Source organism: Ptychodera flava, chromosome 14 (assembly GCF_041260155.1).
Source record: "Ptychodera flava strain L36383 chromosome 14, AS_Pfla_20210202, whole genome shotgun sequence".
In the NCBI taxonomy this organism is placed as follows: Eukaryota; Metazoa; Hemichordata; class Enteropneusta; family Ptychoderidae; genus Ptychodera; species Ptychodera flava.
This window is the reverse complement of record NC_091941.1, coordinates 24916876-24928295: the sequence shown is the minus strand read 5'-3', so window position 1 is coordinate 24928295 and position 11420 is coordinate 24916876. Positions and strand designations below refer to the sequence as shown.

The following is an 11420-nucleotide window of genomic DNA, read 5'->3' as shown; positions in this document are numbered from 1 at the left end:
TCTTCACCTAAGTGGGGATTTAAAAAGAAAATTAAAATGCCAGGTTTAATTTGAAATAGAGCTCCGTGTCGCAGTCGGTTTCCAAGAAGCCCACTGACTGCCGAAGCGACGGAGTGAAAATCTGCGCTTAGAATATCTCAGTGGTTCATTGGTCTTCAACCAAACATCAATCGTTAAAAAGTGTCGATAAAATCGGATGTCACTTTTTTACTTTAAACAGGCGCCTTTCAAAGGTACAACTGAAAGCTCCCTATTAGTCCATTTTGAAAAGTCACGCAATATCGTTCTATCTAGTTTCTTGTGTCACCATTATAACGTCGCAGGCGATAACATCGAGCATATAGACGACTTTCACATGTATCTCATCCTACATACTGCGTTTCAGATTGGTCACCGCTGGCGATGAAAAAAAATGTCTGTGTCGTGCCTCGCCCACAAAAATTAACAATAACGCCAAATTAGTGACGTCATAGGATTCTGTCGTCTGTTTCCCTTCAATTGTTTGGGATATGTTATCTCAAGGCTGATATGGTTTATTGTTCTTGATTGAAGATTTTTAATGTAGAAAGTCATGACATAGGGGCCCGGTGCATGAATAATACAGATTTTTTGGGACGTCTCAACAGAAAGGTTTGATTAGGACGGCGTCTGAATGATGCATAGGGCAGCTATGGATACGCTCAGCCACTTTGTCTATCACGAACAGGGCTTCCTCAGTAATAAGTAAAGTAATTTCGTACAAATTGACTTGCTACCATGTTTCACCATGATGTCCAGATTCAACCGTGGTCCAAACGAGCCTCGCCTCCCGAAATTCGCCCAAGAAGTACAGACATTCACTTATTGGCAGGCTGACACAAAATTGCTATTATACCCAAGGTAACAAACCACAGCAGTAGTGTCTTCAGGTTTGCTGGCCAAGAACCAATCTATGAATCGAATACGCTCAACGTTACCTTACACTTTTGAAGTGGATTTGCAGATCGATAGACTTTGAATTCCCCAAACCCGGCATAATCTCGTCAAATGGACAAGGGTAACTGTGTGATATACGTTAATGTACAGAAAACGAATCACGGAAAGGAACAAATATTCCGTAATATGGTATAGCCCTATAGCCGCAGTATAACAGGACGGGCCAATGACTTGCCAAGAATCCGTTTATTGGCCTATTTCTATGGGTCTGCAAAAAGTATCGGTATACCGCCTAGCTTCTTTTTTAATGCGAGATTTTGTCAGAATCTGATTTGCTTGAATATGAACTTGAGTTTGGAACTATTTTTACTCGGTTGTAAAATTCTTTTCACTCTTCCGGGAGACAGGGGGAGGGACACACAGTAGAGACAAAGAAAAGAGAGAGACAGAGACTGACAGAGGAAGACAGAGAAATAGAGTGGGGTATGAGAGTGCAAACGCTCGGCAAACCAAGGCAACCACGTTATCCATATTGAACATTGAGTTCGTCGTAAATTATTGCATACATGCGTATTTTATTTTCACTGTAAAAGTTTACAAATATATTAATATCACACTGAACAAATCTGTCAGAGAGAGAGAGATAGAGAAAGAGAAATCCAGAGAGATCATATAAATGTTGACAAGACATTGCGGCCCCTTCATTGCCATAGTGTGACCCAACGGCACTATTTTCCAATGGATGGTTGGATACATGTGCAGAGAAGGGCGTGAAGAGGCTATTTCTTGTGAGCTTTACTGTTTCGCTTGGATTCCTGAATTGGAACGTTGTATAAACTACTTTGCAGGCATCTGGTTACAGCTGGGTCTACATTCGTGAACGACATAATTATACTAAAAGTTTACAATTGACACAAAGTAAATGATGCTTTTGATCGCACGTTCACGGTAATCTAGTGGCTCTGTTTATGCCTAACACCGTTCCAAGACATAGAGGTAAGTGAAGCCCGAAGGCAGCGTCTTGTCACAAACGACTCCGCCGGTGAAATTTAGACGGACGAGTGCATAGCGGTATTAACTCTGACTCAGCGGTTTTCGTGGCATCTTTAAAACTTTTGTTCGGTCGGTGGGGAAAGAGACGAAGGTCAAGTAGCTACCTCCGAGATTCCAAACACAAATGAAATCATTGCGCCAAAGTGTTTTATGTAGTTTTTTGAGAGATTGCGCGGAGTACGACAACAACGTGTCGACTGTTACAGATGAAAAACGTGGCAGTTTCCACTCGGGCACAGTTATTTTTGTAATGTAAAACACAAGACTTAATGTCCAAGGCAAGGTGGACTGCGCTCCATTGCTTGTTGTCTGTAACAGCATACATGTGCATTGCCTCGTTTAAAACTATTAAAGAGAAACTGTTAAAAAAGTCACATTATTGAAGCGGACCTTTCTTTCTCTCTTCAGAACTGTGGACAGAAGAAAGACGCTGAAATAATTATACATGCACCGTTGTGCTCTCTACTTTATATTATTTATATTTGCATATATTAGCTACTTTTTTTCCAAAAATTGAAAGTTGATAAGTTTACAGTGCCTAGGTAAATATCTATCAAAGTATCTCGACATTATTCGACAAATTTATACAGGATTTTGAAAAGAGTGCATCTCTGATCGTGTTGTAACATTATTGTAAGTATAAGGTCTTCTGATCATTCTTCCACACACACCGTCGGCCGTTCTGTCTCACTACACGAGTTTTTCGGTAACATTGCATGTCCGGAAGATGCTTTTCACTGGACAGTGAGCTCACTTATAAATGTTAGACACACATGACTTTCTTTTTTCAAAGAGCTGCTTCGTGTACCGTAAAAACCGGTTGCTTGGCCAAGAGCAACGGATTCCCCGGGCGTCCTAATCAAGTGATTACTGGCGGTATCGATTGCATGTTAAAATCTTTATGAACGTGATTCTGAAGAGTTCGTTTGCGAACGCGTAGCACAGCGGATTCAGCGTGCTGTTCATGTAGCACAGCCAGTAACTGAAAGAGTACAGTCCCGGGTTTATACACGTGGGACACCAGCCAATGATAATGAAGAATGTACTGTACGGGCTCCAGGTGAACATAAATGCTCCGAGGATCAACGTAAGTGTCTTCATGGCTTTCCTGTCGGCGCGCTCCGTCTTGTCCTGCCTCGTCTTTGTAGACCTCTGTCTGCTAGTCCAGCGGTATGTTTTGCCTCTTTTGTCCTTCATGGAGTCGGTGAGTCTGTGCTGCTCCTTGTCGCTGTTGTTGTGGTTCTCCATCTCCGTCAGGGTCGTGAACATGCTCAGGTGTTCGTGGTTTGTCCGTCGGCCAGAAGACGATGTGTCTTCGCTCGGCTCCATCTCGAAACTCTCCGCTTCGGTTAGGCCTTTCCGCATCGAAAGGTCATTGCTCGTATTTGATGGCGACAAAAATTTGGTTTTCGATGAGCACGAGGCGCTATCAGACCGATGAGGGCGTTCTTCTGTGATGTCATAGCTGACGTTGTTGGAAGGTTTAGCAAGTCCCGGAGACGAAGAGGCCGGCGCGTGCGCCTTTAAGTTTTCTGTCCGCAGAATATACGACTGCTGTTGACGATTCCTCAACTTCCTCGACGCAAGTTGCCTAATTATTCGAAATATCTGAAAATAAATCAGAAACAGCACCAATAATGGCAGCCAGAAGACAACGACGGTGGAGACAGTCATAAATATGGGATCGTCCATGAATGGTACTTGACATTGCGTGGGATCGCGATCCCTGCCGGAGAAATATGGCCATCCTATAACCGCTATGAAGTATCCAACAAAAGGTACAATCCAGGTTGGGATGATCATCAGCGTTGCTCTTCTGAGAGTCATCTTGTTCCGGTAGGCCGCCGGCCTGCTGACGGACCACAAACGGTCGCTGCTGATGAGAAGCAGATTCATAACGGAGACCGTGCAGCACGCGTAATCGATGGCCAGCCACAAGTCACAGACGAATTCGCCTAGTGGCCAGCTTCCGACGGTCACATACACCGAGTAGAGAGGCATGGACACCAGCCCGATGATCAGATCAGCGCATGCCAGGCTGAACAAGAAATAGTTGCTGGGTTTGTGAAGTCGCCTCTCGATGCGGAACGACTCCAGGACGAGTATGTTGCCCCCTGCCGTGAACACGATCCCCGCGGCGGCTCCAAGGCAGATGAAGACGAGGGCTACGGGCGTGTGCGGCGGCGACTGCCAGTTGAAGGCCGTTTGCGGGCCCAACGTGTGGTTCGAGAACTCGTTCGAAGGTGATAAAGTTGTAGAGTTGATGGGAAGACTCATGTCCGTCATGTTTGTGGCATTGGAACTGCAATAGAAAGAGGAAAAAAATTGGTTCAAAACCAGAAAACGTTTCCAATATTCCACACCAAGCACACACTAACGGCCCAATAGAGAAACTAGGTATACGTGTTAAACTGACACGACACCAAGGCATGAATGATTTATCTGTGTTTAATTGGTCTCACCAATTTTATTATTGAATCGCCAGGCTTGTAATTACAAGTAAGTCAGCGACGCGTGGCGATATCGGTATGCGTTGTACGTGTATCCACCCACGAACAAATTTGAAGTCTATAGAGAAAGGAGGGTCTCTCCGAAATTTTGAACATGCTGTGACCTCAAATTTCAGTTCCACCTGGTGTAAACATGGCTGTTCGTTCCATGTATGAATAAGAACACGTGGGTTTGACGGCATACAATATTGCTTTCAATATGCTTTCCAGATAAATTTTCTGCCTGTTGGCCTAAATTAATCTTGCCGACAAATAAATAACACATCGTGTATGACACCGCCAGGCTGTGCAGATATGCTGAAGTAGATTATTTGATCATTTCACACCATTGCACGAAGTTCTGGGTGTTTTGAACAGAGTCCCTCCACCCACCGGGTATGGGTCGGTGGGGGAACATGGTAAAAAGTACGGCGTGGACAAACTGTCAAAAGACACTGAGAACCCTTTAAACTGCTTTAAGTGTCAGCTGGTTTTTTTTTTTAAATCTCCGAGTTAATTTTTTTCATGGTTCAGTAATGGCCAGGAGACCTCACTCATTTTCAAACGTCGATAAAATGACAAGTTGTCTAACAAATGATGGCCGACCATCACCACTGACAGCCATGTTCAGCGAAGTGAACCGCTGTCATTGCGTAAGGGAATGAGCATTATTAACGGCAGGGAGGGCGGAAGAGAAATGATTCACCGGCTTTTTTTTCGCGTCCCCCTCGACGTACAAAATTTTCAGACCCCCTCTGCATGTTGGCAAGAAAAATTTCGCCCCCACTCCCGGCAACATGAAAATGTAAGGCCGACCGGTACAAACTGAAAGCTCCCACTGTTATGATGTGTGGTGCAATCTAGGAACAATGTTGTCCCAAAACAAAACTAAATGTATATCTCTGCATTGAATTATGTTTGACAATTTAGATGAATGTATTTCAATATGCTTTGGTGATTAGAGGTGTTTATGCGAACAATAAATTTGATTTTTTGATATTTCACCAAAAAAATGTCATTTCACTATACATGGTTGTCTATGGTGCAAACTATGAACAATTTTGTTCCAATACAAAACTTGCGATATCTGTGCATTTATGTATCTTTGAAAAATGATATGAATGTACTTCACTAGGATATGATGATTAAGAGGGCAATGGTGTACAAGAAATTTGATTTCGAATTTCTTATTACCACACTTTGGCAGTCAGCATTACAGTGATCACAGGCACAAACTGTAAATGATCATCAGTCATTCAAACACAGCCGTTTCATTGGACAAACCCTAAAAACTGGTTTACGAAATATTTGTTTTCTGCTGTTCAGAGTGATAGTTCGGCATGATTTGCATTGAGTGAAAAGCTGGAGAACCCCCCCCCCCTCAGGGTACTCTGGAATTTTCAAGGCCGCCCTTGAACTTCCTGTTTTTCGTGCCCCCACCCCATTTTCTCCTCCGCGCCCCCTGCTGTTAATGATGCTCGTTCCCTAACTTCCAGTGGCAACCATGGGTTTGATCTTAAGGCAGAACGCGGCTCGAAAATGAAAAAAAACTTCAACTTTTTCTCAAACTTTCGTCAAGATATATTTCATCCATTCTCTTTCAGAATCAAGAATAAAAATCGGGGGTCACAGTGCAAATTTCGGACTAGGGAAAAAATAACCCAAGATTTACCGATATTTGAAATTAAAAATGGCCGCCATCCCTGTGTTAACTCTATGTAGAAAAATAAAATTTCGAATTTCGAAAAAATAAGCCGGTGAAAAGCTTTCTTACACAAAGAGCTTTAAAATGAGCTCCTACGAGTAGTTTATCAGAAAGCATTGTAAAAATTTGAGAGTCCGAATATCTCTCCCCGAGGCGCATTCTACCTTAACTTCAAATTTCGCCCTTTTGTCCGCTGTGTCTGGATTAACGTGAAGCGTAGTCTTAGAACACTTTCAAAGAGAAACTATTTCATGTTGTACTTTGATGTAGCTTTGTACTGATCACTTTCCATCCCCGAGAAGACGAAAGTTCAAAATTTAAATGGAAGGTCAAGTCGAACGGAGCCTGCAAGAAACAAACTTTTACTGAAAGTAGTAGCTATATATCTACATCGCGAAGGGAAGATTCCCTTGCTCTCAAACTTATTGACTTAAGCGTCGTTCAATACCCTCTAATGACTCGTCTTGTATATATTGATGCACCGAGCATCGTGATTGATTGCGCACTCAGATTAACATCTTGTCTATCACATTTTACTGGGACATTAGGTAGACGATATTATCCAACACAACGCTTTCGATTACACGGGTAAAAGATTAAGGTCAGTGACACTCCCGAGACAGCTCAAAGCCCTTACAAATCCGTGATGGTGTCCAGAAGGGTGATACTGGGCGACCCTGGATTCCGCGATCTGCAGTAGCATATTTTCAAGATTGAAAAAAATCACAACTTAAAACGCAGGAAATCATAACAGTACATCATTGCCAAGCTACTTGCTTCTTTAATTTGCAGATTTGAAACTATATGAGCGAAATTTCGAGCCTTTTGAAGAGAACTGAAAATCCACAGGTACTCCCGTGTGTGAGGTATGAAGTGTCATGACGTCTAAACATACACGTAATATCCGTGTGTATATGCGTGTATATACCTGAGCTCATGTGTTTACGTATATGTACGCATGTATGTATGTATGTATGTATGTATGTATGTATGTATGTATGTATGTATGTATGTATGTACGTATGTACGTACATACGTTTGTGTGCGTGTGTGTAAATGTTAATTTACCATGGGATGCCACACATGGACATTAAAGAGAATGCTTGTGTACGCAAGGTATGCTATGTATATCATTAGATGTAACACATGGGGAATGACGGATTTCATGCACAGAATCCAGCAGATTCCATGGTAATGTTTTATCGGTACAGTAGATTGTTTAATCACAGTCAATCGTGTGTGGAGGGACTGTAGTTTAATTCATCGACAATAGACATTGCCAAAAAACAGACGGTATATGTATGTCAAAGGGGCAGGGTTGATTGGAGAAGCGTTCCGGTGCGAGGGAACGAAAAATAATATCCGCGGAGATACATTACGATGCGTCACTTTACCTAATTTGCCTAGCTACTGAGGGCTCCACAATATCTCTGATATTGATGACGAATCAAATTTTATCGAATCTGGTTGTGACAATCTGAATGTATTGTATTTTCATTCTGAAAGTGCAACTGTGCTGTGAAATTGCTTCGTCATTTCCGGAGTCAATCCAGTAAAACATTCACCTTGTGCCAGATATCATGATAGCCCGTACAAAGGTACATGCGCACACTGTGTATTTTGAAATTCTACTAACCTAAAAATGGTAGCAGGCGACATGGAAAGCGTCGATTTGATAACGCAGGTGTTACATGACTTTTGAATCGTATCTGGTTCACCAATTCAAAGAGAGCAGACGATCAATGTGATTTCACCTAATTCTAATAGCTGAGAAATTCCCAGACAGTTCGCGCGCAAAACGACGAATTTATCGAAGAATTGCTGTTTCATGAATTAAATAAAAAAAGGGTCGGTTAACGAGACTAGAGCTCGGAGCCACATTCTTCAAATTTACATCGCCGCCCTGGTACAGCTTCTTTTTGCAAAAATCTGTCGACTGCCAAGCGATAAAGCGGTATTTGGAATTCACAGAAATGCGCGCGACAGAAGCTTCACAGAAACCGATTTTACGACTGCGCCGACGAATACAGCTCACGTTTTTATTCATTAAACGCGCACAATCATCATCCTGTATGATGCAAATCGACGGCAGTAAACTCGAATACTCTCGCCGATTTTCAAGTTACAGGGCGCAAGACGCCAAGACTTGAGCATATAACTCTTTTCTCTCGGCGTTGTCTCTCTGAAGCCTTGCCACGACTGCATATTAATACGCGCCTGTTTAAATTACATAGACGTAAATTTCCACCGACGGCAAGTCGCGAAACGGCCACGTCAGACTGTTACGGATGTGATTATGATCGTGAACGTCGATTTGTAACTGGCAAAAATTTTCATCGGAACGAAAACCGTTTATCTGATGAAGTTCATATTATATCAACGAGTATATTGCTCAATCAATGAATAGGTATCAATGTCAGTCTCAGATGTACATAAATTAAAAAAAATGTCTGGAGTGCGTCCAAATATCGGCCCTTGTACTTTCCTTTATTTAATTATGCTGAGTTTGTGCAATTACTTCGCTAAATAAGCTGTTATAAATAGCTCCCACTCATCAAAATCTGTCTGAATCATAATTCTCCGTAATGCCTGATCGATATAAAATAAATTCAAAATATATTTGTTTATCTTATCTATAAATAGACAATGGACTTTGCCAAGCACAAATTCCAGAACGCCTGCCCTGTAACTGGCTACTAGCCTCTTGCTGTATACTAGCGTCGTTCCCTCACGTGTTCCACTATGTGCCACTCCGCAAATTTACCGCTACCCTTTGGCTCTGCAAGACAGAGAGGTCGGAGGATAACTCGGTGCAAATGTTTCGACTGATGCAAAACCTTGCCAAGAAGTACGTATTTTATCGACCGTCGGAACAATATACTGAGCCACTCGGTTGAATGAGACATGTTAAAGAGAAAAAATTTACTGTTTGCGCTTTATTGCGCAGACATCTCTCGCAGTATTTTGAGAATACCAAGACCCAGAGGCAATATTTATGACAGTTACGTGGTAGGAACGAGACAGATTGTGTCCAGTCGCTGAATACCGGGGTTTGGTGCTCAACAACACACCTATTAGTCCGGGGTCACTTGTCATGATTTTGGCTTCCGTGTGTATTTCGTGAAGACTCTTGTCAACATATATCATTTGTTCCTTAATATCTGGAGAGTTCAAAAAACATTGTTGGCAATTTTTCTTTCCACTTTGACAAGGTCAAATTCAAGGTCATTCGTTATTCCACAAATTCCACTGATTAAGCATTGTAGTACGTACAAAATGGCTATACTCATTGACCAAATTACCTTATAATACCTTCAGTGGTGGAAGGGAACTGCACAGCTCATAAAAGATTTAAAAAACCTTATTGTTTTTGTTTTTTACCATTTTATATGAATTTATATGCAATTACAAGGATTTGCTTGTATTGCAGTTGTATATTGTTTTCCTTCCATGCACTGTGTTAAATGATGACACAGATCGGTTTTTGACATGCACTGTGCTTGAGAACTACATCATAAATTTCCCTGCATCTCGGCGTAAGCCATTCGTAGTATTACCAACTCTGGTAGGTTGTAAATTCCAGACCTCTCTTCAAAATTTCACTATTGTAGACAGGGTTGCTGTGCAGCTAGCAGTGTGTACTCTCTGCTTGTAGTGAGAGTAAGTCATCCCTTTTCCTCGCATTTCTCTCCAAGTCATATAAAACGATTTGTATTTTTTTCCTAACAATAGCAGGGATTAGAGACTTGTTGCTAATCATAGGCTACATGCAGAAGCCATTTATCAAAACTAAGCCTCTGCGCTGAGAAATATAGGCTATTACCTGTGCCTTTTGAAAATCAACTCCAGTACGCACAATGTTGTACTAACCAAGACACCCATTGTTAAAATATTGATACTGAGTACGAAAAATGATTCATTAACAATGGGTTGAACCTTTATTGTGAGACACTGGAAGTCCGTAGATTATTTAGGGTTAAAAACGACGAGATTAGTCATATACGGTGTTAGTAGTTTCTCAGAAACCGTTATCCAAAGGCTATTTACTCGATATTTTATTGTCACGGAATCTTGACATTTAGTGGTTGCATTTCACATATACATATTTCACATAACTGACATTGCATGCAAATAACTTCGTCAAAACTTTCAGTAAAAAAGCATTTCATTCCTCCGAAAAGAGGACGTTATGCCTGATATGTCAGGAAGCAAGTGGTGGGCTTGTGTCACATATCCCACTGAATATGACACAGTGCTGGAGTTTGTTCACCAGAGAGGTGAATTTTGTGATGATGTCTTTCCAAGAATATGTTCAAGACTCAAGGATGATGATTCCTCTTCCCTTCGAGATTGTGGTGCTTGCTGGCATATAGGGAATGCTATGCAAATACTTGCCACAAAGGTCTACTCCAGTGAGCAAAATTGCGCTATGAAAAAGCGTTAGAGCAAGGTGATAGCTCTGTATTAATAGGTTTAGCTCGTGGACGACCCTGTACACCAACTTTACTCTCATCTACCATGTAAAGTGCTTGTTCACCTGAATCTAAAGTTGCTTTCACTAGATCATCAGCTAGTACATACGACAAAAGCATGTGTTTTGTCTGTCAACAATATAGTTTTCTTTGGGTCCTCTCCATGAGGTTTCTTCATTCAATACTGGGGAAAAACTACAAAAAGCAGTAAACAAGGAAAATCAGACTTGTTAAAAGTCAGACTCAGTGGTGCAAAAGATCCAAAGGATGCTAGAGCCATTGACATTAAATATCAATCACAAAAGATGTTGGACCAAAAACATTGAAAATGTATTGCGAAATTTAAACACAAATGCAGACCCATTGTGTGAGACTGGATCTGCAAATGTCGGTAATGATAAATACCACCATGCTTGCTGCAGATATCAATTGTTTCCTTGTTGGAAAATTCTTTAGCTGAAGGTTCAGTTTTAAACCTGGGTGAAGTACATGACTCATATTTGGCAATACGTAAGGAACATGGAATTGTGAACCCATCAATTGGAAATAGGAAATTAAAGAAAATTATAACTGATCACATAAAAGTGTGGAATTTGGAAAATCTGCACGACACAGTGAACCAGAATTGGTTTTGCTAAATGCTACTAAAGATGCAGCAATACAGGGAGTTGCTGAGGAAAGTACAGAGGAAAATGTAAGAGTACTGTTCAAAGCTGCCAAAATTTTGAGAAAGCGATATCATTTTCAAGAAGTACACCAACCAAAGGCAGTCTTATCCAAGCAATT

The 11420-nt window shown here is 41.4% G+C and overlaps 1 protein-coding gene across 7 annotated transcripts in view; it reads right to left on the bottom strand.

Moving 5' to 3' along the window:
* Window positions 1–1463: 1463 nt before the first annotated feature.
* The window catches only part of LOC139149883 (muscarinic acetylcholine receptor M1-like), a 173555-nt gene continuing 163598 nt past the window's right edge, over window positions 1464–11420 (bottom strand). For all 7 annotated transcript variants that reach the window (XM_070721889.1, XM_070721888.1, XM_070721887.1 and 4 more), the window contains one exon: window positions 1464–4270. In XM_070721889.1, the coding sequence (XP_070577990.1) occupies window positions 2836–4254 (1419 nt within the window). In that variant the 5' untranslated portion in view covers window positions 4255–4270 and the 3' untranslated portion in view covers window positions 1464–2835. The remainder of the gene's footprint in view (window positions 4271–11420) is intronic.